Consider the following 26,977-nt stretch of genomic DNA (forward strand, 5'->3'; position numbering starts at 1 on the left):
GCAAAGGAATAATCTGTTCCTTGTATCTTCTACCTGCATCAGAATTAAGTGTAACTGCAGCCAAAGTATTTGCCAACACTCAGGGCTGTGTATAAATGCATGCACATGAAAAGCTAGTGTGTTTTACTAAGGCTTTATTCACACATCCTCTTCTGACTGCAACTGTGCTGGCTGAGATGGTTCCTGCCCCTAATAACTCCTTACTGCACTTCTGCCAGAGAGGTGACTGTGCCAGTTGAGCTGCTCCTGTGCATGGCTCCTAATCCATTCTGTTTGAAATTAATAGGGCTGGTGAAGATTTATTACTATAACAGTGTTAACTTTTTTTACCAAAGAGGGTCAGAGATTGCTCACAAGGAAAACAATGTGTGTAAAACTGGCAGGGCAATAATTTCCAACAGCAGAGCAGTAATGAGCCTCTATAAAATAGATTGGAATCTTTCAGTGGGCACTGCCAGAAGTGGAAGATTTGTTGATGGCCTTGTGTGCATTTAATTAGTGCCACTGATTTTTCAGTATTTTCTTCTTGCTATATAGGTATGACCTTAGGTTTGTACGTATGTTGCCTGTTCACAAGTAGTTTGAATGATCCATGGTCAGGATTCAGTTAAATGAAAATATTTGTAGACTTGGGGTTCATTAAGTTTTTTCCCCCTGTTTTAACTTTATCTAATTTACATTCTTGCTGGAGCTGCTCTGAGGGCTCTGATTCAGAATCAGGCCCCCTGTTCTGTTTAAGCACATGCAATTTATTTTAAAAATAACAAACAAGATTAAACATTGAACATAAATCCTCAGGATCTATCACTGAACAGAAATCCTTGGGGTCTGGTTTAATTCAAAACTCACCAAAACCAGAAAGATCAATTTGAACAGCCCTTATATGGCTATCATCAGCATTTTGTCTGAGAACTTTATGAATTCTAAAACTTCTAAAAAAACACATCTTTTCCCCCTCTTTGCTACTTTTTTTCTTGCTGGTTTATGCCTTATTTTTTTTATGGTAGTAAACTAATATAGAGGAGAAGAGAGTTTTTAAAGATGTCAAGATTCTTGGCTGCTTGAATCCCACACCATTCCTTTTGTGAATTCAGTTTCACTCTTTTCTGACAGACATTAAAGTAAATAAACATTGGCTAAGCTGAGCAGATAATATAAGGTGATTTAGAACTGGCTTTAAAACAAGCATTATAAATCCCAGTGTTTGCATTATAAATGATGAATAGTTTTATTTTTAAAATGTTGACATTTATCTGTTACCCTTTATCTGTTGCATTAACACTGGTACATCACTGACTTTTAAATTAGGAGGAATATTGTCAGTGTAGGAAAAAATAGTATCAATGCCAGTTTAAAAAAAAAATCAAAGCCAAACAATTTACCACTTGGGCATAGTTTATTAAACCAAAGTTAGTTTAGAAGATTGTATACTGTGAAATCCATCAAATTTTGGAGCAGACTTTGTCCTCATTTCGAGCAATAGGACTTCATGGCAGGATGATATTTTAGCAGTGTGCTACAAAAATTGTTGTCAAAGCACAAGAGACCGAATATAGTCACTAGTTTGGCTAAACTCCAAATTTGTGCATATGTGTGGATCCTCAGTAGGTTGGTCTTGTTAAGAGTTTTTACTTGTACATGTGAGTTCACTTACATATTTAGAGTGGGTTTTCAGTAGGACCTCCCATAATAATGAAGGGGAGAAGGGTGCTTCTCTAGGTGTTTGCCTGACTTCCAGGGTTTTGTCTGGATGTGTATTATTTCTGTTTGACCATTTTGTTCAATTTCAATCCCTCAGAAAGGTGGGAAATGAAACTGTTTAAAAGCACCCATGGTAATCTCTGGTAGTTTTGTGGAAAATTATTCTCTAAATATTCTGGAAAATGGGAAAACTGCTCCAGTTATCAATAACACAGGTGTCTAGAGAGAAACACTGTTTGAAAAATGTTATAAAATACGAATGTATAAAAATCTGTATCAGTCCTTAGCATACAACATGCACACCATTTAAAATGTGTATGTTTATTGAGTGAAGTTATGTCAGCAAGCAACATCTGCGTGTTAGAAGTAGAATTCTCTATGACACTGATTAGGTAGAAATACTGTGGGTACATGTGCACAATCAAAGCATCATGATGGCACTGTCAAGGCATTTTAGACAGAGCAGTTGGCTTTTAGAAGGCAGATGTTTGAGAGTGGTATCAAAACCAAAAACTCAAAAGTTTTTTTTCTTGTTGACACTTTTCCTTCTACTCTCTTTGTAAAATCTTCTTGGTATTCCCACAAGTACCTTAGGACATGAAGCAATTGTGATAAAACAAAATAAATCCTTAGTTCATTGGCTAAATTTGGAAAGAATTTTTTGACATTTCTGACCGTCCTTCAAATAGGGATGTCAGAGTGCAGAGGTCAGGGTAGAGAAGCCTTGGGATATCAAAAGGGTGGTGAGAAGAATGGCTGGGATTTCCAGCAGCCTAAGAGTACTCTTTTGTCTCTGGTGGTCAGTTGTCCAGGATGATGCCTGTGGACATCAAAGAAATGTCTAAACAGTGTTATCAAGGCCTGTCCTTTGCCCCCTGCCATGTAATAGGCCTCTTTTTCAGGAAAACATTGGGAAAGCTGAGAAAGCGAGTTGTCCTATCATAGTGCTATTAATTCAGCAAGAAAGCGGATCAATAACATTTGCACTAAGCAGTAAAAAAATCTGTTAGTTTTTAAAAATGCAGATTAGTCAAGCCTATAAATTAGACACTGCACATCCAAAAATCAATTTTAATGTTTTTTTCATAACGTATAAGTAATGAGGCCTTCGTTTCAAAGAATTCCTTTCTGCCTTCATGGACATTTTATGGAGAACTGATCTGAGAAAACGAAACAAAACAAACCCCCTACCTTTCTTTAACAGTTGCTAAGAAGTTTGGTTTGTTGATTGTTTTTGTTTGGTTGGTTTTATTAATGTATTATATGTACCCTGAGGTATTTTTAAAGACAAGAGGGAGATGATATTTTATGCAATTCATGCTTGAAATACTGACTTTGAAGCCTGGAAGTGTTATGCCATCATTTTCAAGATAATATATTTCAAATCCATTCGTCCTTTTAGTACACTGGTGGAGGAACAGCTATTGTGAGCTGTTTGTGCTAAATGCAATAAAATGTTATGAGAAAAAGAAATACTATTTGCTTCTTGTTATTTTGGATTTCTTTTTAGAGATCAGAGCTCTTTAAACCCTCAGTTTTGCAGAGACATTGCAAATTCTCATGGTGAACAGCTGGCGTAATCAACTGGGCCCGAGCAAAATAAGAGCCTCTTAAGCCTAAAATAGGGACCAACAGAGAGGAAGGCAGCCTAGAAATGGGCCTGTGCTGGTAATTCCTGTGAAGCAAACTCTGGGGGTTTTTAGCTGATTCAGAGCCAATGATAGTGCCTGTGTCATTGTGCAATGCTGCTGCCCTTTTTAAACTAAGAAGACACAATGTAAAAAACATTCTTTGCGGGACTGAGGGCTCAGTACAATTTCTGGCTATGGATCAGTCTCTAGGAATATTTGATAAACCCAATTTTTAGAATTCACTGCTGCACACATTTTGCTAAGAGTATATAATTAATTAGAATATACTTGAAATCTTTACTAAAATTAGACCACATGAATACACATAATTGCATTATTGTCATAAGGAAACAACATTAATTCAATATGAAGATGCTTAAACCAAATGGTAATGTAAGTATTAAAAATAAACCTGTGGTCGAATCGACAACTCTCTTAAACAGAGGAAATAGGAGCTGGGATTTTTTAGCAGGTGGTTATGAGACATCTTTTCATATAGCTAAAAGTGTAAGTGCAATGTGTTTTTGAAAGTCTGAAATGAAACTGTTTAAGGACCTTGTGTTTCTCTACCATATTTCATTTTACTGTAATTTAGGACTAAAGAGAAAACTTTGATATAAATCTATGAGTTAAGTTTAACTGGGAGAACATGGATAGTAATATCACTTGCTACACGAAAGTTTATAACAAGTAACAGATGTGCTGGGATAATTGTTATTTGTTTGGATGGATATTGCACTTGAAAACTGGGGCTGCTAGATGATTCATCATTACTACCTTCCTATGCCCACATCTAGTAAAGAAGATGAAGAGCTACAGGTTTGCTTGCGTGCTTGAGTGACCGCAGAGAGGCTTCATGGTCATATTCATTTTCCTTGCTACTCTGAGAGTCCAAATGCTTTTCACTTTCAGAGTATGGATCTTGAACACTGATACTATGCACTCCATAGTTAATATATTTTATAATAGACCATATAATGCTACTTCTGGAAAAAACATGGAAAACAAAGTATTGCACCTCCTATAGCATTTTAATCTTTTTCTTACTACATCTGTGTTTTTTCTTGTCATAGCTGCATCCTGATTTTGCAAACTTCCCTGTCCCTAACTTTTCAGAAGAGAATATTTTCAATGAGTGAAGAACATCCTTCTCTATTAATTGGAGAGATATGGATTTGATGGATGGAATGTTCAACGCATGAGACTTTAGCAGGGTCTGTTGTGATAGGATAAGGGGTAATGGTTTTTTAAAAAAAGAGGTTAGATTAAGATTAGATATAAGGAAGGGGTTTTTTTGATGGAAGTGGTGAAACACTGTCATAAGTTGCCCAGAGAGATGGTAGGTGCCTGTCCCTGGAAACATTCAAGGTCAGGTTGGATGGTACTGTAAGTGACATGGTCAAGTTGAAGATGTCCCTGCTCAGGAGGTTGGACTAGATGACCTTTAAGGGTTGCTTCCAACCCAAAACATTCAGTGATTCCACGATTCAATGTTCTTCCTCATAAAAGAAGCAAGGTAGCCACTGGAATTATCATGCAACAGAACTGAAATGAAGAAATGGCTTGCTGTTACTATTGCTTCTCTTCTGGCTTTAAAAAAAAAAAAAATATATATATATATTTATATGGTACAATTAGATTAAATAGTTAAATACGAATTTAACAGTAATTTCTGAAGAAGTGTTCTCCTATGGTGTTTAGCCAGTTTTTGATCTAATAGTCTTTCAGAAAAGAGTTTTGATCATGGATATCTAGAGATGTATTGATTACCAATATCTTTAGATTCTGTCACAAATTTATCAGAAAGAATTACATGGGAAACCTGTTACATACCATGGGAGACCACACAGGAATTTGAGTAATACGGAAAAAAGTGAAAAGGAAATGCTGCTGGGTAACACAGGTTTCATGTGCAGAGAAGCTGCAGCCTAAGTTCAGATGATGCTGCAACAAAATGTATCTGCTCCCCTACAAAATGAGGTTCCTACCTCTAATTTCTGTATATTAAATTAAGGCTTGTAACTATTTAGCTCTTCTCTTTATCATGTGCTGAATCTCATGTCTAGTCTGACCTGCCTCAGAAAATGAAGAGCAAGCATTGTACAGTCAGTGCTCATTGATACTGCACACAGATGGGACAGAGTAAGAGAGAGGAAGTAAAAACAATTTAAAAAATATAAACAGATAAGGATACACATAAAAAATGTGAACCTCTTTGTGAAGAGAATGGGAATAGCCTAAAGAAATTTGTTGCTGAGTGGCATGAGCAGTGTCAATAGTGTTGTATGTAACCAAAGGCAGGGAGGAAACGCAAGGCTTAAATCATAGTTTGGACAATCTACCCACAGAAAATCAGGAGTTGATGTAGAAGCTTTAGTATTATAATGAATCAGATATTCAACTTGCTCCTGTATTTACTTAATCTATGAAGTTTAAAGGTAAAGAAAATGATGTGTCTTATTACATGGGTATATGTTCAGCTGCAATACCATTATAGTATCTACAGGTTTGCAACAGTCTCAAAATGCAACCTCTTAATCTTTTAAACAATGATAATTTTAAAGCCTAGTGGTTTCCAAGTGTCAGTATTAGTTGTTTCATTGTTGAATATTCCAGTTCTTGGAAAGGGGAGGTAGGTGGAAGTGGAGTATGTGTATCACTTTTGGGGAGGGCATTGAGAGCAACAAGTTTTAAGAAGACAGTGAGTAAAAAAGAGATCAGAGAAAGTAGGGCAAAGAAGGGAAAACTCTGACCAGGGTGCACATGAATTTGAAGGCAGAACCTCAAAAGCTAAGTAAGGCAGTTTGTGGTGAGCCTGAGTTGGAACTTCCAGCCAGAGTGATTCCTGGTACAGTTTTGGCCTGTGGCAGTCATTAAGTCTTCCAGGCAGTGCTTGGGCTGGGAATGGCATGCACCAGAGACTGTTCCCAGAGCACACGGACCTCACATACTGTCCCAGCAGCTTTTCCCCACTAAAGCTTTCCACAGCCGTTCAGTTCCGTGCTGTGAAAGCATCACTATGATGACTTGCAATACAGCCCTGTCACTGATCAAAATTCTGACTCAAACCACACTTCATATGCTCACAAAGCCATAGGGCACTACATGTATTCAAGGGAGTGGGCATGATTGTGCCACAGAACCACCAGTGGCCTGGTTTTATTTAGCAATATAGACATGGCAAAGGAGCAACATTCCCAGTTTATATGTAGCTGATAAATAGGTGGGGTTCCTGAGAAGCTGCAACCTCACTTGAGTGAGAGTCCCTGCCTTGTGGAGTAGTGCTAATGGCAGGGGCTTCATCTGCATGTGCCTTCCAATAAACTCATTTCTCTGGAGTCTATCACTAAGGACTGTTGAATGTGACATACAGAGAAATGACGAATAGCAATAACTAGAAGTTATATTACTGCGTAAGGGACATATTTTGTCTTTGCCTTTTATGCAAAATTCTTGGGAGGTCATGCAAGTAGAGTGATGAATGTCAATTGATGAAGAAAACTATAAATAAGCAAGTTGTATTATGCATTGATAACTGAGCCTCAGCCTAAGAACACATAAGACTCTGTGTGTGTGTGTAGGTATTAGTAGGTATGTATGCACAGGTAGTACCTACCCACCTGATTTATTTTTATCCATCACTGGAATATAGCTGTTGCTTAAAAAGGACTTCTTAATAGCATACTGGGACACTGTCGTGTGAAAAAAAATAATTAAGTGATACATAAAATTTATCTGAAGGAAGCAAAGCTTCAAAACTGCTTATAAAGTAAAAACCTATTCAATCAGAGAAAGTTCTATAAAGCTCTGCTTTGGTAAAGGATATCACCTTAATGGGAAGATGCTGTTCATGTAGTTTATAGACTAGTAATTGAATGCCAAGATAATAATGTACAATTTCTAAGTCCATAATGTCAAGCACTGAAAGAAGTCATCAGTCAGAATGTTAGAAAGAGCGAATTAGATAACAGAATTCTAGAAGAGGTAGGGTTATTTTCTGTGAACCAATTATTCCTGCCTTTTCTTCTTCAGAGTTTTTGGCACAGGAGACAATGAAGAAGGGTAATATTTCTACCTGAAAGTGATCTGGGCCCTCCTATGGTCTTGATTCATACTTTTCTTTAGGCAGAGATGATGTTCCTGAGTCTAAGGCAGCTTGTAGACAAGCAACAGTAATGATTATTACTCAGTAATTTTTCACGTTTCCTTGCATAGGATAAATCCTCGAGCATTCTTCATTTATAGTTCATCCCCTATTCTGTCATAGAGGTAATGCTTCATAAGTTGCGATATTTTTCTGAAAGAGCCTTTATCAAATGTCTAGAAAAAAGACTGTCTTTGATATGAAATTATTACTGCTATTGGACAAATGACATATGTATGTAAACTATACTGGATGCATAATTACAGGGGAAAATAGATGCTGGCAGTTGTGTACGAGCCACCTGTTAAAGGGAAGAAATTTGCTGTTACATAAAAGCTTGCTCCTAACTTGCCAATTGGTGCAATCTGTCCGGCTGTGGTGTTTCAGACACACCATTCTGTACTGTTCCTGCTGGCTGTTTAGAGTGCTGTTCCATTCTTTCATCCAGTCGCATGAGCTCTGTTCTTTAAGTCTCTCTCGATCATGAGAGACTGTTCTCTGCTGCAGGGACATTGTACAATGGGTAATACTCAAATGCGAGAGCAATGCCCAGCGCGTTTGAAAAGCGTGGGACACCAGCAACCAACTGAAATAATACTATGTGCAATTTGTACTGCTTTTTTCAATAGCTCCATTGCTCTGAATTGCCTTTCCTACTAATACTACTTGTGTATGTGCTGCAGAACATGCAATCATGATTTCAAAAAAGAACAAGACAAAATGCCAAACTAGGTCAAAATGTCATAATGACAGTGTTTCCCTCCAGCTTCTTTTCTGTAGTATGAGGTGTCAAAAATGGTAAAGATTTTAACATTGCTTTCAGCATAACATCAGAAATCACACATCTGTCAAATTGAGTCCTAATTTTGTTGATGAATTTATTATTATTCTGGCAGACTTGGGTCCAGAATGGCTTTTTGATAAATACTGAGGATAAAAGAGCAAACATTATACTTAATTATGTAATTTTATAATAAATACTTTATTTTAAAAAATTTTTACTATTTTTTTCAAAGCTCAGCAGCAGCATATTTAGTCACTATGCTATTGCAGCACCACATTTTGGTTGTTCAGAATGCTAAACTAAAGTAGATTTTGTAGGACCTTTGCCTTTGCAATTTGACACTCAGTATTCTGTTTAAAGTGAAGATTTGAGGCCTTGGAAACTGCACTAAATTTAATACGGTGGTAGCATAATGAAAGTATTTTAAGCGCAATTATGTTAATATATGAGAAAATGATGAAGGATTCATCCCTTTGTATTTTTTGCCTGGGGTGAGTTGATAGACTAAACTTGTTTAAACGCCTGTGCTGTTTTGAATTAGGTATAATAAAACTTAGCGTAATGATGAATTGATTCTCAAGAACAGAATGAGAAAAAGGATCCAAAGTTTGCAAAATAGTGTCTATAGCTCCTTCAAATAACTGCCTGTTGTTTTTATGTAATGGAAAAACAGAGGCAGCTGAATTCCCTGTCTTCAATACTATTTATTCTATTTGCAAATACTAGACATGTTTTGATTTTTTCTTTTTTTCTTTTTTTTTTTTTTTTTTTTTTGGTTAGAAAAAACTGTATGTATAAGTCCCTCTTCCAGCTTTCTTGTAATGCCCCTTTAGGCACTGGAAGGTGTTCTAGGGTTTCCCCAGAGCCTTCTCTTCTCCTGGGTTGAAGAACCCAAACTCTCCCAGCCTGTCTCCATAGCAGGAGAGTTCCATCCCTCTGAGCATCTTTGTGGCCTCCTCTGGACTCGCTCCAACAGTGTCCTTCCTGTGCTGGGGACCCCAGAGCTTATGCAGCACTGCAGGTGGGGTCTCACCAGAGCAGAGCAGAGGGGCAGAATCCCCTCCCTCACCTGCTGCCCACAGAGCTTTGGATGCAGCCCAGGACACAGTTGGCTTTTTGGGCTGCAAGGACAAATGTCTGGTTCATGTTGATTTTGGTCTCTACTCTTATTGCAGATCAGTTAAGGAGCAGCAGAGGAAGACAACAGGAGATGTGAAAACTTTATGCTTTATTTTTCCTCATCTACAGCTTATAATTATTCAAAAGTGACAGGGAATTTCTAGCACTATTTACTGAAATAAAGAAAAAAAATCTACTTTTTATCAGAAAACTTACTTTGAAGATTGTTTTTATGTGGCCATAGAGTTAGGCTTTCCAACTAGAATTACAGAAGTAGAAAGATTAATTTTAATTTCTCTAAACTCCATAAATCTTCGAACATTTAAACTAAATAGTAAATATTAAACAAGATGCATTCAGATCTGGGCTTTTCCACAGTTCAACATCGATTGAAATTTTTGAACTCAGACTCTTAAAAGTATTTAGATAACATTACCTGGCATGGATTTCATTTATAATTAGAGATTCAGATGCTCACAGAAGCTATGCTAATTTCACATCAGACTGTAAATCTGAATGTAAGTCAGTAAAATGGAGGAAGAAGATACACTTACTTCCCTGTGTTTCTCTGAAGGTGATATTAAATAATCACTGAAGTGTTCAGGAATTGTGATGTATAATTCCTGATCTGAAAGAAGAGAAGCTGGAGATTGTGGTGGCTCTCAAAAGTAAGGTGATACACTTTTTAAGTGAGATTGAAAACTATACTGTTGTGAGCATTCTCAATTAATACATCCAATATACAGCACTAAGCTCTTTAGTATTATAAGTCACCAGATGATAGAATTCTTAAGAAAAATATATCTAAATTCAAGGTGAACTAAAGAGATTAAAACTCTAATGATTCATAGTAATTAGAGTAAGATTTTTGAATAGAAAGGTGTGCTGTAGTACAACAGCTGTGTGTGTAATTGTACTGTGTTATATTTGTTTGGCTTGCAAACAGGGATATGTGTTCCTCTCTTGATGCATTGAATATGAAAAAAGCCATCCATGGCTACACATAGACATGACTCCTTCCAAAGAATATGTGGGGCTTGGAAATATACCTAAATGGCAAATTGGGAAATAGGTGCAAAACATGGAATGAGTGGGAATGGTATGAGTAACAGTTTGCAGTGGAATAGCATCCTCGCTGTCTCAGTAGCTGGAGATAGGCAGTGGTTAACACAGGCATATCAAATCACACACACTGAGCACAGGATTTGTTCAGTTAGTTTCAGTTCACATTCGCAGCAGAATGTGATGTATACCCCTGTTCCCTGGGTATAAGATGGTGCCACATCTTGTCTCCTGACCCAATGTACTGTACAGCATCCTCCATCACATGGCTTGGCATACGAGCTCTTTCACAAAGGGAACGCAGAAAGTTGAGAGTTCTTAAGAGCTGTTTTTCTAAGCACTCAAAGGGATGTTACTCAGCCTGGAGGTTCAGAGGCTTTTTTGCCCATACGACAATTACTAGAGATGCAGGAACACTCTTAAGGAAGTGTTTTGAACAGCTGGAGTCTTTAATAGCTACAGAAGTATCAGTCAGGCTGTGGCTTTTAAGTTTTTAAAAAATGGTCTGTGAACATGCATTTAAGATTTTTACACAGGTACAGCATGACTGAATATGTGGTGGATGCTTTTGTGCAGTGTGTGAATAAAAATTAAATGTGGGTAAGACACAAAATCAGCAAGAGTTTGTGACTGTTAAGAGCGATGAAGAAACAGATGTGACATTCTGAAATATTCCTGTTGTGCCCTGAAGAAAGGAAGGATTTTTCTGGTGGAGGTTGTGCCAGTTGTAAAACAATGTGTCTGATTAGTAGTGCATTCTATTGAAAAAGAATGGGAGGTTTGCTTAGGTATAATTCATTGTTGTCTGTTGCAGTAATTAAGTCTGTTGCTTGTCTTGAGGTCAGCATGACCCTGTTTATTTTAATTTTTCAGTCTCTAGAGAAAGGAGGGCTTTATTCAACTCTTGCAGAACTAAAGCTGAGTGCACAGTGCCTGGATGTAAACTAATGTGTATGCAGTGTAGGTAGTTAGGTGATGGGCAGCTAGAAGCAAACTGGAAGCCGAGTCACTTGACAATGTAGAGTCACTTGACATGCCAGTTTTTGACTTTGAGAGTCAAATTTAGTTTGAGATGGAGGATGTGTTTCTGTGTCTTGTTTATGTGCTTCTTTTGCCATTTGAGATGTCCTCAGGTATTCTGCCTGGCATGATCTCCTAGAGGTGTTTGTGGTACCTGTGTCACTGCCTCAGATACCCTGGAGCATATCAAAGACCACTAAACATCTCTGTCTACACAACTGAATTGAGCCCCAAGACTCCTAAATACAGACGTCCTCATGCAGCTACAGCTGCAGCTCCTTGTGGTCAGTGAAGCCAAGTGTGGTCAATGGAGCCAGAGGAGGGAGTCAGCTCATGTTGAGCTAAATAAACACTGGCAGCTGGTCAGCTGAATCATGTCTCAGATCTCTCTCAGATCCCTTGGTTTTATCGATTATAATGGAAATTTCTGCCTAGTGAAACAGTTGATACCTGGAGTTTAATTCAGTTGCCTAAATACAGGTGCCTGGTTTCATGGTTTACTCAGTTCATTGATTTACCTGAGGTGTCCATAAAGGACTGGCACGTATGACAGAGGCCTTTCCTCAGAACTCTGCTTCTTTGGAGCAGCAGTCAGAATCGAGACAGGATGACCCAGAACATCTCAAAGTTAGACAATACCTGTGGTTAGGCAGCTTAATTGCAGTCTGTCTTTCTAGATGATCTTAAATGTCTCCTTTCGTACGTGTTCATAGTACAAGACAGAGCGTGTTTCTCATGGAGGAGACAATCTGGGCTCCACATAAGTACCCTCCATACCAGTGTGGTATATATTTTTAGCTTATATAGATGATATTTTATGGAAGATTTTATACACATTTCAGTATTATTTCTATATAAACACAAAAGGCAGGTATGCCAACAACCATTTTAAAAACATTTTGAGAAGAAAAATAGTTGTCTTGCAATTAAACCAGTCATTCTGAGTGGCAGGACCCGGTTTTAGTTCTTTCATACGCAGTCTGCATATAGAATGCTTCAAATACTGAGTTCTTGGGGTGTTTTCAAGTAACAGTCTCCACTTCTACCTGCTAAAGCTGCTGGACAAATCAGTCATTTGATCACAAATAACCTTCTCTCATCTTCTTGGGAAAAAAAAGCATTACACTTTACATTCATATCTTAATTTTCCTTTCTGATTGCACAGGGGACCAACTCTTTCCTCATTCTGCCTTATAAATGCATGTACTGGTAAATTTTTTTTATTATGCCATTTATGATTTTTGTGCTGGTATTTGAACCTGTGCTTTAGACTTTTGAAAATCTTGTAACCCTGAGGTTATAACCTCAAGTTATATGCCATGTTTCACTTTTATTCCAGTGTACACAATCTGTGAAATACAAAATAAGATACTCTTCTTCAATGCCTAGGGTACAATGTATGTATTTTACATACCTTTTGCTGGGATAATTACATGATCAGCTTTCCCCATACAGTTGTTCTGTCAATTCATCACTTACATTACTGACTCATTTCACACAGATTCAGCAGCTCTCATTTCAGCAGGCAGAGCCCCTCTTTTCTGGTCGATGATGTATCACCAGCTGCATAATGACCAACTCTCACTGCTTCTGTATACAAGACCTCTTATACACAAACTCTATGCTCATTCCCCATTCCTGGAATTCCTGCTCTGGCTACTAATCAAACACAATAGGGCCCTTTGTGCTGTCTTGCCCTTTCTCCTCCTCTGGAACTTCTGCTCCATGCTTATATCCAAAGCAGGCAGGCTTCTTTTACTTTCTGCATTCCATTACTGAATATCAGGTTAACATATCCTTCTTTAACATCTACCCTATGCTAATATTCTTTAACACTGATGTGGTGTTTCTAGCCATAAAGCAAAGTCAGAGACAGACACTGCAGCATCCTAGACTTTGTTCTAGAAAACATCCTGGGCAGTGCATCCTAGAGAAATTTTGTTCATGAATGCACTACACTTATGGGGCAAATATGTTTGGCTGGCATCAGTCAAGTTATATTTCTTTAAAACATAAATTTCCTGGCTGGTGTTTTTGTTGACCTGGTAAATTATTAAAAGTGACTCTTTCAAAAATCACCTCTCACACATGTGCATATTTATTTCTTGCAGTGTTTGTTTTCCTTTTGGGTTTCTCTCAACTTTGGCTGTCAGTATGATCTTTCAAGTGCCAGTCTGGTCAGGTTAATATGTTGTACAGTGTTGTGAGGGCTGTACAGTGCTGACAGGAAACCACCCTACTTGAAAATGCATGGCTGAGGTCCCCTGTATTTGGTGTTAAGTATAGAACATTTATAAAGCTTCTGGTTCACTTCCATAGTAAGAGAAAAAGACACCAGTCTCCTAAATCATTATTTACTACTTTCTGTACAGTGTCTTTTTCACATTCTTTAATAGAGTACTTTAATCTAAAATCTAAGAATAAAATTGACTAGACTAAAGTAGAGCCTGTCAGTTGAAAGAGACCCACAGTGATCATCCAGTACAACTGCCTGACCAGTTCAGGACCAATCAAAAATTAAAGCATGTTGAGTATATATAGAGAACATACATTTAAAAAAATTACCAAATAAACAATGAAAACTTTCAATTAATATGAAAATTGTTTTCAGTGAAAGCACTAAATCACAGAAGTTCCCAACAATTCTCCAATAGGCTTTAAAATTCAGAGTTTTCCCTCTTACGTTACAGAAGAATCAGAAGGTGTATCTTTAAAATTTAAAAGTGTTATTTAAAGCATTTTTGTAGAAAAAGAGACTGCTCTCACCACCCTCCCTAGCCATGTACTGGTACTTTTCTTTTTTATATATTAATGGACATATACTTTATGCATAGCTAGATGAGGGATCTGATCTAGCAAAACATGACCCTACAAAAACTGCTAGTCTTCAGTTGTATCAGCTGACATCAATGCCACTGAACAACAGAGGGGGAATATATGATCAAGAGCGAGAGATGTTGCTTTTTCAGCAGTAACCTGAGTTTAGAGTAGCTTGAGCCAGTCATGAAACCATATCCTGGGAGTGAAGGGTGAAAATGAAGTTTCACAAGCTGTACCAAAAATACGCTGCATATAAACTTTATAATGCTGCATATAAGGGTTATACAGAACCTTAGTTCAACTGGGAGCCTAGACAAGTGCTTGATTCTACTCATTTCAGTAGTATTTAACTGAGTTTAAAATCAAGCACATATCTGAACGTTGCATGACTTGGAGACACAAGAAAAAGAAAATTCAATTATCAGAATTATTACTTTTATCTTCTGAAGTTTAAAAATGATGTAACAGCTGCTTCTTGGTATATCACAGCGTTATATTGAACATGTTCTCTCATATATTGTTTTGGTTTCCTATCCTTTTGTTCAGAAGATACAGGCATAGTACCAACACAAAAATAATATTGCTACATACCTGATTTTGTTCTCCTGTTAATCTTTTATTCTGTTAGCAAAACAAAGTACTCACAGTACACACTTTATGCTTTCTTTAGTGATTTTGATATCACCCTTGTTTCTTAAAAAAACCAAACCCTTTCAGTCCTTGCAAAAACCTCCAACAAAACTGTTGATCTTAATAATGTTTCAGACTGATAGATTCTTGTGTGCCTGGCTGGGAGCATCATGACCCAGCATCGCACTTTTGTATTAATAAGACATAAAGTCAGACCATTTATCATTTACTATAGCCAGCACACAAATTAGAAAACAGCTTGCCAGGGTATATTGTAGTCTCATTGTTTTTGCCATAGCTGCAGAATAAATAGCTTTGAAACCTTCTTGTGCTTTACTGTGACAGGAAAGCGTTCATGTCATGGTGACCCGACTGAGTTGTTCAGTTGCGCACAGTGCTGACTCAGGAGCCTTAAGTGTGCTCACCAATTTGCCAAGCAGCAGACTCTTCTAAATGAAACAAAAAGAAACCTCCACAAAGACATAATCACTGGCAGTTACCACAGGTGTGAGGTATTCAGCACTGCAATCAGGATATGAAACTTCAGGAGTCGTTTACTGGAAGTCACTGAGGAGCGCATGCTTTCAGTACGGTACAGTATATTTTTTATTGCATATTTCCATGCTGAAAAATACTGTTTATGTTTAATAAAAAATATTAATATATCATAACATACTCACACTGTCTTATATTCGTTCCTGTTCAAGTCTAATATTTGTGAGACATTTTACAGCTAATATTCATGTTTTAAATATATTAATTTGTCTGCATTTTCTGTCTCTTGTTTTCTGCCCTTGGGTCAAGTGATCTCCTCTTAGGAAAAATTCGAAATACTAAAAATTCAGACAAGTTGAATTTTTAAACTCTCAAAATAGACAATTCAGATCTAAAACTGCTAAGTTCAGTTTCTTAAATGAATTAAATAGATATTTGATTAATGCTTTGGATGGCATATTTGTGTTTGTGAATGTTTCTTATTTAATGTATTTTCAACATATAATACATGTGCAGTTGATCACCTGATTGAGTAAACCCTGAGGTTCAGATCTATTTTGTAATGTGATACACTCATCTACAGATGTATTTGCTATCCACAGATGGTGAGGGACATTTTAGACTGCTCCCATTGTATTTGTGTCCACTCTTTGTTCATTAGATGGAAAATATGACCCAGATAACAGTGGAGTGTGCTCTGCTAGTAGAAATCAGTGAAGCTGTCTTTCAAGCAGTGAGGCCGTTTGCTGTGAATGAGGCGAAGCCTCTGAACCTATGCACTCTGTGTGTATCCTTGGAGAACTGCCACAGGCACTGGCTCTGCCTCTGCTGCCTTGACAGACCGCTCCAAAGTGTGTTTAAGCTGTATATCCTGGTCTCTGTGTGTGCATGTGTCTGCCCCACAGACCTCTGCTGCACTGCTTCCAGGGGTGAGCCTGGAGGGGTAGGGGTAGGAATGAGTCTGGAGATTTGGTGTAAGGAAAAACAGAAGTCTGGTTCTGAGGATGGCTCTAAAAGCTAACCTGTACCATCAGTACAGCATTACTCTTTGTATACTCCTTTTGGATTCAGAAAAGATTCTTGGAAACACTCTCTAGCATGGGTCCCCAGAAGAAAGAGTACTGTGCCCCAAGTTCTGATTTCTTAGAACTTTCTTTAGCAAACATGCATTTCAAGATCATTTCTCTCCCAACGTGCCAATCTGCTCCCTACTGCTTTATTCTGACATCTTGAGTGGCTGTACGCAAAGGTACATAGGAGATGTCTGAGACAATTCTTGGAAAGAGAGTTGTGTCTCCTTTGTAGGTAATAGTGAGAGAGTCTTTGTACTTATGGGAATGCCCCAGACATGTACAACTTGGGGATATTTTTTACTAGTTTTCCAGTCACCACTTTGATCATTGCTTCCTAGCCCTGATTTGTGGCACCTCCTTCCCTCCCTTTCTCCTCCCTCTACTTGGCTTTTTCCTGCCCCTTAACAAGTTCAATTGGTTTTATGTATGCAATTCTTTTTTTTTTTTTAAGAGAGTTTGAAGGTGGCCACTGAAAGAATTGCTTTCATCCAAAGCCAGGAGCTGATCAAAGCGACACACAAAAGCCAAATGGGAGCCAAGGCAGTGCTGCCTCACCAGCCATAGGGTCAGGGTTCTGTGCTGGAGAAATAGTAAAGCATATCAGCTGCTCTATGCTGGAAGCTGCTGATAAGGGATTTTCTCTTCAGTAAAACCTGCAAAGTTTATGAGATCCTGCAGGAAAATCAAGGAAATCTGCATCAGAGTACATTGTTTCCTGTGGAGAGGAATGTGAAAGCATTTACAGGTTGAAGTGCCATTGTCTAATGTATTTATTGACATATCATATATTAGGCTCAGTCCGCACTATTAGTGCAACACTGGACTATCACCCAGCTCACATTTATTTTTATCAAGTGGCTCCTTGGCCCAGTTGTCTGGATATTAAGGAATGACAAGTGGTTGAAAGGAAGGTTCATGCTAAAACAAAAAGCAAATAAATGAAAATCAATGTCATCATTATGTCTAAAATAGATTTCCAGTGAAAATTAAAATAGGTTAATAATAGATTCTAAGTCACCTTGAAAAAGTCTTAAGTAAAGATTTCTTCTGAATTTTTTTTGCAGATACAGATTTTTATCAGGCATCAGTCCCAACAGTGCTTATGATTATGATTTTTTAAAACTTGAATAGTAATCCAATATATGGCTTTTAACAAAAGATTTTCTGCTCTGAGCCATTTGAACTTTGGCTTTTTTTTTCTATATTATAATAAATTAAAATATAGTGTCATTTTAACACAAAACAGTGCTTTAAATGTCTCAGAAAAATTCAGCTCCTGTTTGAGAGTAGGCATACAAGTTACAAGGGTGAAAGAAGCTTATATTTTCTGTAGTCATAAAGGAAGACCAAACTGTGTCTTAAAACCAAAACAATCTTTCATCCATAATTAATTAAATGAATCTGATTGCAATAGGAGTTTTCTGTTTCCCCAGAAAACTACAGTGTAGGCTGTCACAGCTTAGATTCCTTCTCACTAAGTTGCCAACATGCCTTAGTCCAGATCTCTCAGCATAGCTATATATTTTAATGTGTTTATGACAACTTAGATTGCTCTGGATTTCATCAAGCTTTTTTCTTTTTTTTTGGTTCAATGTGAAGTTGAATTTGTATGAGAAGTTTAATTTTTTTTTTCTTTGCAGACATATCGGGAAATTATTTTTGCTTTTTATGTAGAAAATATTCATTTGCTATTTTTGCTATTGTTCTATGCATGAATTGTAGCATTTTAATTGGAAAAATGAACACTCAGAAGTGTTGCTTATTGATTTTGCAGTTGAAAAATTTCAGCAAAAAATAAGAAAACACTTGTTTTTAGATGAAATTGTCTTTAATGTGGCCAAAATGGATGTGAAATAAATCCATAATAAGAATGATCCATTAAAAATTTTGATTTATTTTCTGCTTGAGAAAAAAAGAAAGCAAAAGCGTTTTAACAGTGTTTTTATTGAGGTGGTTTAACATTGATTTGTTTAAGTTTGTTTTCATCCCTTTTTATATTTATCAGTTAAGAAATGGGCTTGATTTTTCAGTAGGTGGGGGAATTTTCCTATATTGAATTTCATTGCAAAAGTGTCCATATTAATCTCTGCAGCAATCTCCTTAGAATAAAGACATTTCCCAGTTATTTACTTCTGCAGTGAGTGAGAGAACTGATTTCAGTGATTAATATAAGGAATTTGACTTGAAATCTACAGTTACCAAAAAATAAAGCTCAACACCTTCCGATCTGCACTCTTTTTCCAACATCGTGTTGGAAACATGAGTCAGGGGAGGAAATTATCTCACTGTTGATGCAGGAGAAAATCCCTGCTTACAGTCAGCCTGATTTTCAAAATCAAAAGAAGACCTCAAATAAAAATTAAAAGCATACAGAAGATAAAAAGAAGTGATAGAGAGATCTAAGTAGTTTTCTTACAGTATATTCATTTTGTGGAAACAGCAGCACAATTGTTCTTGGCTGTGTAAAGGTGGAAGGATTAAGTTCTCTGTGACCTGCCATCAACCTTAATCAGAGTCTCTATGTTTCATCATGAGCTACTTCCCAAATTTTTTGGAAACCATTAAGTTGAATCTGGACTGGTATTTAGACAACAGTTCTCATATAGGTCTACAAGATATATAGAAGTTCTAAGATCTGGTAACAGAGAATGAGCTAGAATTTCTGGCAAAGGTTAACTGTGGTTTTATTTAAAGGTTTTATGTTGCATTTAAAGTGTAATGGGCCAAATGGGGTCTACTGAACTGTCGAACTTTAGTCATATATGAAACACAGAGTGACTAGAGACTTGTCATTCATCTGTCAACTTTACTGCTGAGGAATAAATTACTTCCCTAAAGAAGTGGATTTCAATCAGCAAATCATAAGTGACTACTGATTTTATTCTTGTTGATATGGTAGAGTTAAGCTCAGCAGAGGATTGCAATTTCATTTCTCAGCATCTTTTGAAGCTTGAAAATTTCTCTTTTGGGGTAAGACTAACAACAGAAGACAGCCAAACCCTTCTTGAAGATTTTGGTGAAAATCATTTTGGTAAAATGTTGGTCTGGAAATGATCTCAAATGAGGCAATGTTTTGCACGCTCCAGTATTATATCATAAACATCAGTTTATATCATATATCATAAACATCTGAGCCCTTTTTTTCCTCTCTTACTCCAAGTCATTCTGGCAGAATAGTGTGAAGAAACAGATTTGACTCCCAGAAATTAATATTTTTCTCAGAAATTGGCAATAATCCACCTCTTTCCAATGCCTTTAGGTGGTTTTGTACCGAGAGAAAAGGCTTTGTAAATTACTTCTACAAGTGATAATTTTATGGTACATGGACAACTAGGTTGATTTCTGGAAGAATAATTTTTAATTTGTCTTTGCCCATATGGGCTACAGCTGTATTAGTAAATGAAACAATTGAAGGAAAAATTTCTGTGTGCCAGAAATCAATTTTCTGTTGTAATGTCTTGGCATAGCTCTGGTGCTTATACTTACTCTCAGCAGTAGTTCCCAGGAGTCATGATGAACCAGTGACTGTTCCCAAAGGTCACTTTGGATGGAGTAACCTTATTTTGAGGCTAGTAGTAAATACATAACATATAATACTATACTGGCTCTTGCAGGGGTTTAATATCACAGTGTCTTTAGTTCTCCTGAATCAAGAATTTTATATAACTTGTAGGAATAGATTTTTTGTAACCTGTGGGAAATAGATACCACACAGTATCACTTTTACACATGATACACATTAATGTAGGAGATTAAAAATAATTTATTCTTCCAAATCCAAAACTAGAGAAAACACTGTAATTACAGATAGCTTAGTGGGAATAAAAGAGTAAATTGTGATATTTCATGGCTGGACTGAATCAACGGGGAGGATTTTGCAGGATGTGTCACTGCCATTGAAGAGAATCAAATTTATTTTTCTTCTTACAGTTATATTTTCATACAAGTCACTGCCCTAAGATTTCTTTCTTCTTAGACTAATGGTTTTAATACAGTTTTAAAGAATGACTAGAGACTTTACAGAACTTTACAAATATTGATGGATTTTGGGTGCTACTGGATGAATATAACTTATGTTCAAAGGGCAAAAAGATCACACAACTCTTCTGGTACTATTCTGTTAACAAATTGTTAACCTGCAATTAAAAAAAAAGAAAAGAAAAAATGCTTTCTCCCTCCTCACAGAAAAATTTTAATAGATAGCATTTTAGATACCTAAATCCATAGTCCTTGCAAACAAATCCTTTCTATGCAAGCAAAAAACTGCCTTTTGTCATAGTGATAGCAAAGTCTTTTGGAGAGCATGAGAACATCTAACTATTCTCCTCTTAGAAATGATACAATAGAAATTACTCTGTTAAACTATTTCAAAAATATGAAAGCTGGCTGCTCAAACCCGGAAAACACCCATTGCTGTACAGCAATGATGAAAGGATTAATGTAGTAAAGTAGCAGTGTTGATTATATTTTGCAATGCAAAAAACTTGCAACTTAATATGAAACATTCCCACCTGTATCTAAGGCTGAATTTCTTAGAGATCAACCAGATCTTCCTAATTTCCCACTTAATTACCTTGATTATTTTTTTAAGTCAATAAACAGCCCACATATACTCTTTAGTTTCCTCAGTTTCTGCTGAGGGCAGACTTTCTTTATCAGTCTATTTCAGTGGGAATTCTTAAAAGCCCTGGGTTACTTTCTATGCTCTGAAGTCCTTAGTATATCCAGTCTGTCCTAGGTGTAGGATTAATTTCATCCAGAATTGCTGTGCTGCGTCTGCAGTCTTCACAAAACCCTAGTGCTCCTCACTGCAACTAAAAAGTCACTACTGTGTTCCTGTCTTTGTTCCGCTATGCACAAGATCTGCCTCTGTGATCTGGGTGCTGGGACTGAATGTCCTCCTGCTGCTGGCCATCGCCCTCTCTTACTATGACCAGTTTCTGTCATGGCTCTCATGGTAGGGATCTGAATCACAACACTGGAGGGCAGGTTCATCACAGGTTTTCTTAAACCCTGGCTAGTTCAACTGCAATTGAACTTAAAGTTGACTCTATACATGGCAGACATAAACCCTGTAAAAGATCCCTGTTTTTCTTAATCACATAGTCCCTGTTTACCACTGAAATGCTGACAGTTCCTTGTTTGGAATTTCAAAGATGCTCCCTTCAGTGACTAACACTGACTTTTAGTCATATTTTCAGATGCCTCGACTAAGCATCTCTCTATGCCATCATTATCCATAGGCTTCTAAAACATTGGCCTGATCCACTTCATTTTTATCTGCAATTTTTCCTTAGGCTCCCAAGTTGCTCAGAGTGGTTTTTATCTTTTTATCATGCTTTTATGAAGCTCTTCCAGGTCCAGATCTTTGCCTGTTTTCTCCTCTTTATATGAGCAAGTATTTTGCTCTGCATGCTCTCCATGGAAACTGACCATGTGATAGGGAGGTGCCCTTTGATTTATCAGTACATGGGATCGAGGGCCAACCTTCTGTGTCAGTGTATGGGGTTTTTTTCGTAGATCTGGTCACTGCCTATGTGCATGGCTTGGAATTTCACAACCATTTGAAAGTTCAGCCTGTGGCACCCAGTTGTATCCAAGAGAAACATAAATCAGGGCTGGGAATGCTGAGTTCATTGAAGTGTGAACATAGGACTCAGTTTTTGCTTCCTGAAGCCATGGAATCAGCAACTGACAATTCAGGTACCACAGTCTGAGCAGCTCTAAAGAAAAGAGTGGATGACAGCTGTTGTGTAGTTAGTGGGAAATGGTTTGTCCCTTGCTTGCTTTGGAGAAGTAATTTCTCTTGCAATTGAGAGTCAGTGGGACTCTGAACAGCAGAGACTGGTGCTGGCAAAAAAGCTAACCTAATGCCCATTTTCTGGTTCCAGTGGTGTGTGTTTGATGATGAAAAGTGAGTAAAAAATATGTATCATATCTTCCAAAATAGGTTCCCAGGTTTATGATTGTGTTTACAGTCTGATTGTATGATCACACTAGTACATGAGAGCTTACAAATCCAGAAAGCATATTTTTGTTTCATTCTACCAACCCATTCACAAAATTAAATTTGCAGCCTAATAGACAAACAAACATGCTTGTGTTGCAAAGGCTTCAAACACCTACCTCTTGCACAAATCATATAATCTTAACTGATTATTTATCTGTAAAATCACATTTACAAGATGCTGTGTTTCTGACATCCTCAGGATTAAATACAGGGTTTCTCTTCTGACCACTCGTGGGCTCTATGAATCCCGAGCAAGCATGTTTAATCCCTGTAATGGTATCTCTATTTGTTTTCCTAATAAACTGTACAGAACAATAGTTGACTGTGTCTCTGGAAAAGAGTTTATAAACAAATATTGTAGTGTTTTCTGATTCATCACAGATCCAGATAGTGATCAGTAGAGCAACTAAGCCTTCATTGCATAAAGCAGTCCATGTGCCTATTTGTCTGCTTTTGAGTTGTCTTGGAATACTTTGTCTTACTCTGGATTAATTAAAAAACTTCCTATTTTTCACTGCTTTAATAAAGCATTGAAAGAAGTAAATAAATTTGAAAATCAGGTATATGAGTCTGCTTTGCATGGTCATGTTCAGAACAGATAGAATCCAGCCTCCCTCTGCCACTGCAGGCAAACTTTTGGATATTCTCCTTGTGTTATATCAGGAGTATTTTTTAGGTACAAAAAGTCTTTTGGCTGTTATTTTAATATTTCAAGTTTTGGTTCTATATTTATATAAAACAGCCAATATATAAAAGAGTATGGAATGGATGATAGCTGAATGCTTTCTCCATTCCTGAAGGTGTAACTTTGAATGTTAACATGTTGAGAGCATGTTCATGCATTTTTATTTGTCTTTAGTCTGGACTTTCAAGATTTCCATGATCAGTCATATAGCACCACATTTTACCTGCCCCTGATAGAGATGGGTACCTGAGCCTGTAGATGCCTGCAAGCTAACAGGAGAAAATAAGAGTTCATAGTATGGGAGAGAATTTAAAAGAGAAAAGAATTAAGCAGGCATCTGTCAGGTATCTTGGTAATAATTTGTCCTTGTCACATTAACTCTAAAACATCAATGTAACAAAGACAAGTCATATAATGGTTGAAGGATGGATTAGAATTAAAACTAAACATCTTCTAGTGCTTTTGTGTAGAAACAGCATTTAATATAATTCATTTCAGAGCTGACCTGGGGTTTCCTGCATATACCTTTGATAAAGCTGGTTAAGGACACTACTGATGTTAGTCTTTCCTCATTCTCTTCAGCTGCCTTTGGTGTAGGGGGAAGCAGGACTTAAAAGGAGCCGGAGGATTCCTATCAGTGTGGGAACTGTAGTTTGCTTTCTATGTTGGAAGAGAAGATGTATCCTGACTTCCATATTAGCACTGAACATCTCTAAGAGGCTTTGCAGCTTCCCATTTACCCTTTACCAAATGGGTACATCAGTAGTATTCAGTGCAACTTCTGTTTGATTTTGTGTATATACATGAGTATTTCGTCAGCAGTGCCTTCTTTTAGTCCAAATTTTCTTAAATACTGCCTGCATTGTTTTATAGTTCTCATAATGGTTCTATTATTTTGTGTATATATATTATAGCAATGTTATGTAGTATTAGCTACACTCTCTGTACAGTATTAACACGATACAAACAAGTATATGCTAAAATATGATTATATATGTAAAATATGCTTTACAAAGTCATAAAAAGATATCCAAATCAACAAATTTGTAGGTTGTTCCTTTCAAACTCCTTTTTCCATGACAAGCAGTATGTGGTTTCACAGTGGTTTTCCTTTTGCTTTACTGATTCCTACAGGATGCTTCCCAACAGGCTAATTTCCCAAGCAGTAGCCATTGCTGAGGAGGGGCTGTTCAGTGTTTAGGAATTACTGCCACAAACAGGAAGCGTTTCATGCTTTCTATTCACAGTTACTTGAGGAGGGAAAGGACATGGGGCCCAGGGCAAGAGCTACTTTGTAATAAGAAAAGAAAGCTGACATGGCTTTTGGTTACACCAGTTCATTGTGTTCCCTGTGGAAAGTAGGCATCAGTTAAGTCCATGGAATATTCAGCTGAAATAGACTGCTTGGTCAGTGACAGAATGAATAAATTACATGGTTTCACTAAAACTAAAGTCCTAATAAATAAATAAATAAATGCAATATCATTGTGTGTGGATGGGTACTGTTTCATTCTAACTAAAAAAAAAAAAAAAAAAAACAAACCATGTTTTACAAAGAAAAATACTGTTCAGGGTGAAAATTAAAAGTTATATTTCACCATCTCTGGGTTACAGCAATGCTACATTATTTATGAGACAACACCTCTAAAAGATATATTGAACTACTTTAGCCAGTGTTCAGCCATGAAGGACGATGCAAAGATAAGGACACAAAACTGTGCTATTGCCCAGATCATTTATTCTGTTCAAATCATTTAAAACAGAAAGGCTGTTTAACAATAGATTGATGACTATTGAAAATGCATCTCCTCAATGGCTATATAAACCAAGGAATTACTTCAATCAGATTTCTAATCACTTTTTCAAGAAGGTGCCAAAGCTTGCTGCCTTTCTGCTGAATTACAGAAAGCTGTTACTTTTAGATAACTTCCTGTAATTTACCAGCAGGATCTGCTCAGTGACTGCTGCAGTCAATGTTCTTTTCCTTTGCCTTTCTTTGTGGACAATGAAGCATTTCTCTTTCATGAGAAATGTTGAGCCTGACATCAGCATGCAGTGATTGAGTTCTGAGTGCTTAAATTGTAATATCTTTCTTTCTTTTTTTTTTTTCTTTTTTTTTTTTTTTTTTTTTTTGTTTGAGAAGATGGGAAATTCTTATGCTGGTCATTTCAAGACAACGCGGTTTGAAGAAGTGTTGCATAATTCTATTGAGGCCTCTCTCCGTTCAAACAACTTAGTTCCCAGGCCAATCTTTTCTCAGTTGTATTTGGAAGCTGAACAGCAACTATCATCACTGGAAGGTAGGAAATAATGGAATTTCTATTTCTGTCAAAGACAGTTCTGCTGTTTGCTCAGCCACAGCTCAGCACACACATTTTAAATCATAAAATGGATAAACATACGTTTTTATTTGGATTTTTTTAATGATCTGTAAATATATATGTATTAGAATTGGATTAAAAATACAAATCGCATTGTCTTTAATTTTGACAAAATTAAGCCACTTGCTCAGATTCATCTATACACATAAACTGAAGTTCTAGGAATTGTTATATTACATTTGTGGAGAAGTGGATGTTTGGAACATAAATCTGTTATCCTATAATTTATTATATACTGCTGAAAGTCACGCAGTAAATGGTAGAAAATGCATAATAGATTTATAAAACATATATGCTAAGACTGATTTTCAAAGTGCATAAATACAGCAGAAATATTTCTTAGCTTTTGAGATGGTTTATAATTACTTCAGGCACAATATTTGTAGTTGTTCTGTGGTTGCAAAGGTAAAAATTTAGGATGTGTACTCTCACAAACCCTGCAGAAGTTGGTATTTGACACACAGGATTTCTCACTGAATTTGTATGTGTGTTTACAGAAGCCTGCTTTCTCAGTTTCATTTGCTCTTTTTTTTTTTCTTGGAAGTAATATATTTTAAATGAACTGTATGGATCAGATAAGCAAACTCATGAAGGAGTTTGGTGTTTGGTGTGCTGTTATTTGTTGTCTCGTGTTTGTTTGTGTTTTAAGGGCATGGTTTACTGGTGCGTGCATAACATTGGCATGGTCATGTAAGGTTATGTTTAGTAATTTGATTATTTAGTCATTTCTGTCAAGAGGGTGGAGTTTCATGTCTTTTGTCCACGTCTATTTTTCCTGTCATACTTTGCCACAGTTATAGTGAGAAATGCATAAAGGTTAGCAGTCCACAGTAACACACACACGCGCATGAAAGCAGGCTGAGGAGTAGTAACAAATAAAAGTGTTTTTCACAGATTAAACTCTGCTATTGCCTCACAGTGGCAGCTGTGAATATTTCTTGAAAAAAATCTGCTCATCAGTAGTAATTTCCTCTTTCTTTTTTTTTTTCCTAATATAGGACATAACAATGAATATACATTAATTGTTTAAATATATATGCTGCTTATTCCCTGCACAAAGTGATCCTTCTATGTAGTGGCTTGGTTCGAAATATCCATTACTTACTTATTTTCCTTCTGTGAGATAAGAATTAGGAGAAAGCAAAGCAGGCACAAAACTTAAAAGAATATAAAGAAGTTTATTAACAGACCTAAAAGAAAGGAAAAAAGTCAGACTAAACCTTCAGAACACTTCTCTTCCCCCCACCTTTCTCCCTTCTCCCACTGACAACGCAAAAAGACAACCCTTGAGATTTTTTCAGACAGTTTACCACCTCTATAATAATCTTTTTCAGTTCACTTAGGGAGAGGAGTCTCTCTTACTCATGCTAGGGAGACATCTCCACAAGAAACAGTTCTCTCATCGCTTCAATGTCACAGCGA

General features: G+C 36.9%; 1 protein-coding gene across 4 annotated transcripts in view; it reads left to right on the plus strand.

Annotated features, from left to right (window-relative positions):
- The window catches only part of GREB1 (growth regulation by estrogen in breast cancer 1), an 89,382-nt gene that overhangs the window by 7,895 nt on the left and 54,510 nt on the right, over positions 1-26,977 (plus strand). For 2 of the 4 annotated variants that reach the window (XM_017745077.1, XM_017745075.1), the window contains exons 2-3: positions 15,257-15,498; positions 25,318-25,474. In XM_017745077.1, coding sequence (XP_017600566.1) covers positions 15,490-15,498; positions 25,318-25,474 — 166 coding nt within the window. In that variant the 5' untranslated portion in view covers positions 15,257-15,489. Of the gene's footprint in view, positions 1-15,256; positions 15,504-25,317; positions 25,475-26,977 lie in introns of all 4 variants that reach the window. The other 2 variants (XM_017745076.1, XM_008641783.2) reach the window with 2 other exon arrangements.

This window comes from Corvus brachyrhynchos, unplaced genomic scaffold (genome assembly GCF_000691975.1).
Source record: "Corvus brachyrhynchos isolate BGI_N302 unplaced genomic scaffold, ASM69197v1 scaffold116, whole genome shotgun sequence".
Classification (NCBI taxonomy): domain Eukaryota; kingdom Metazoa; phylum Chordata; class Aves; order Passeriformes; family Corvidae; genus Corvus; species Corvus brachyrhynchos.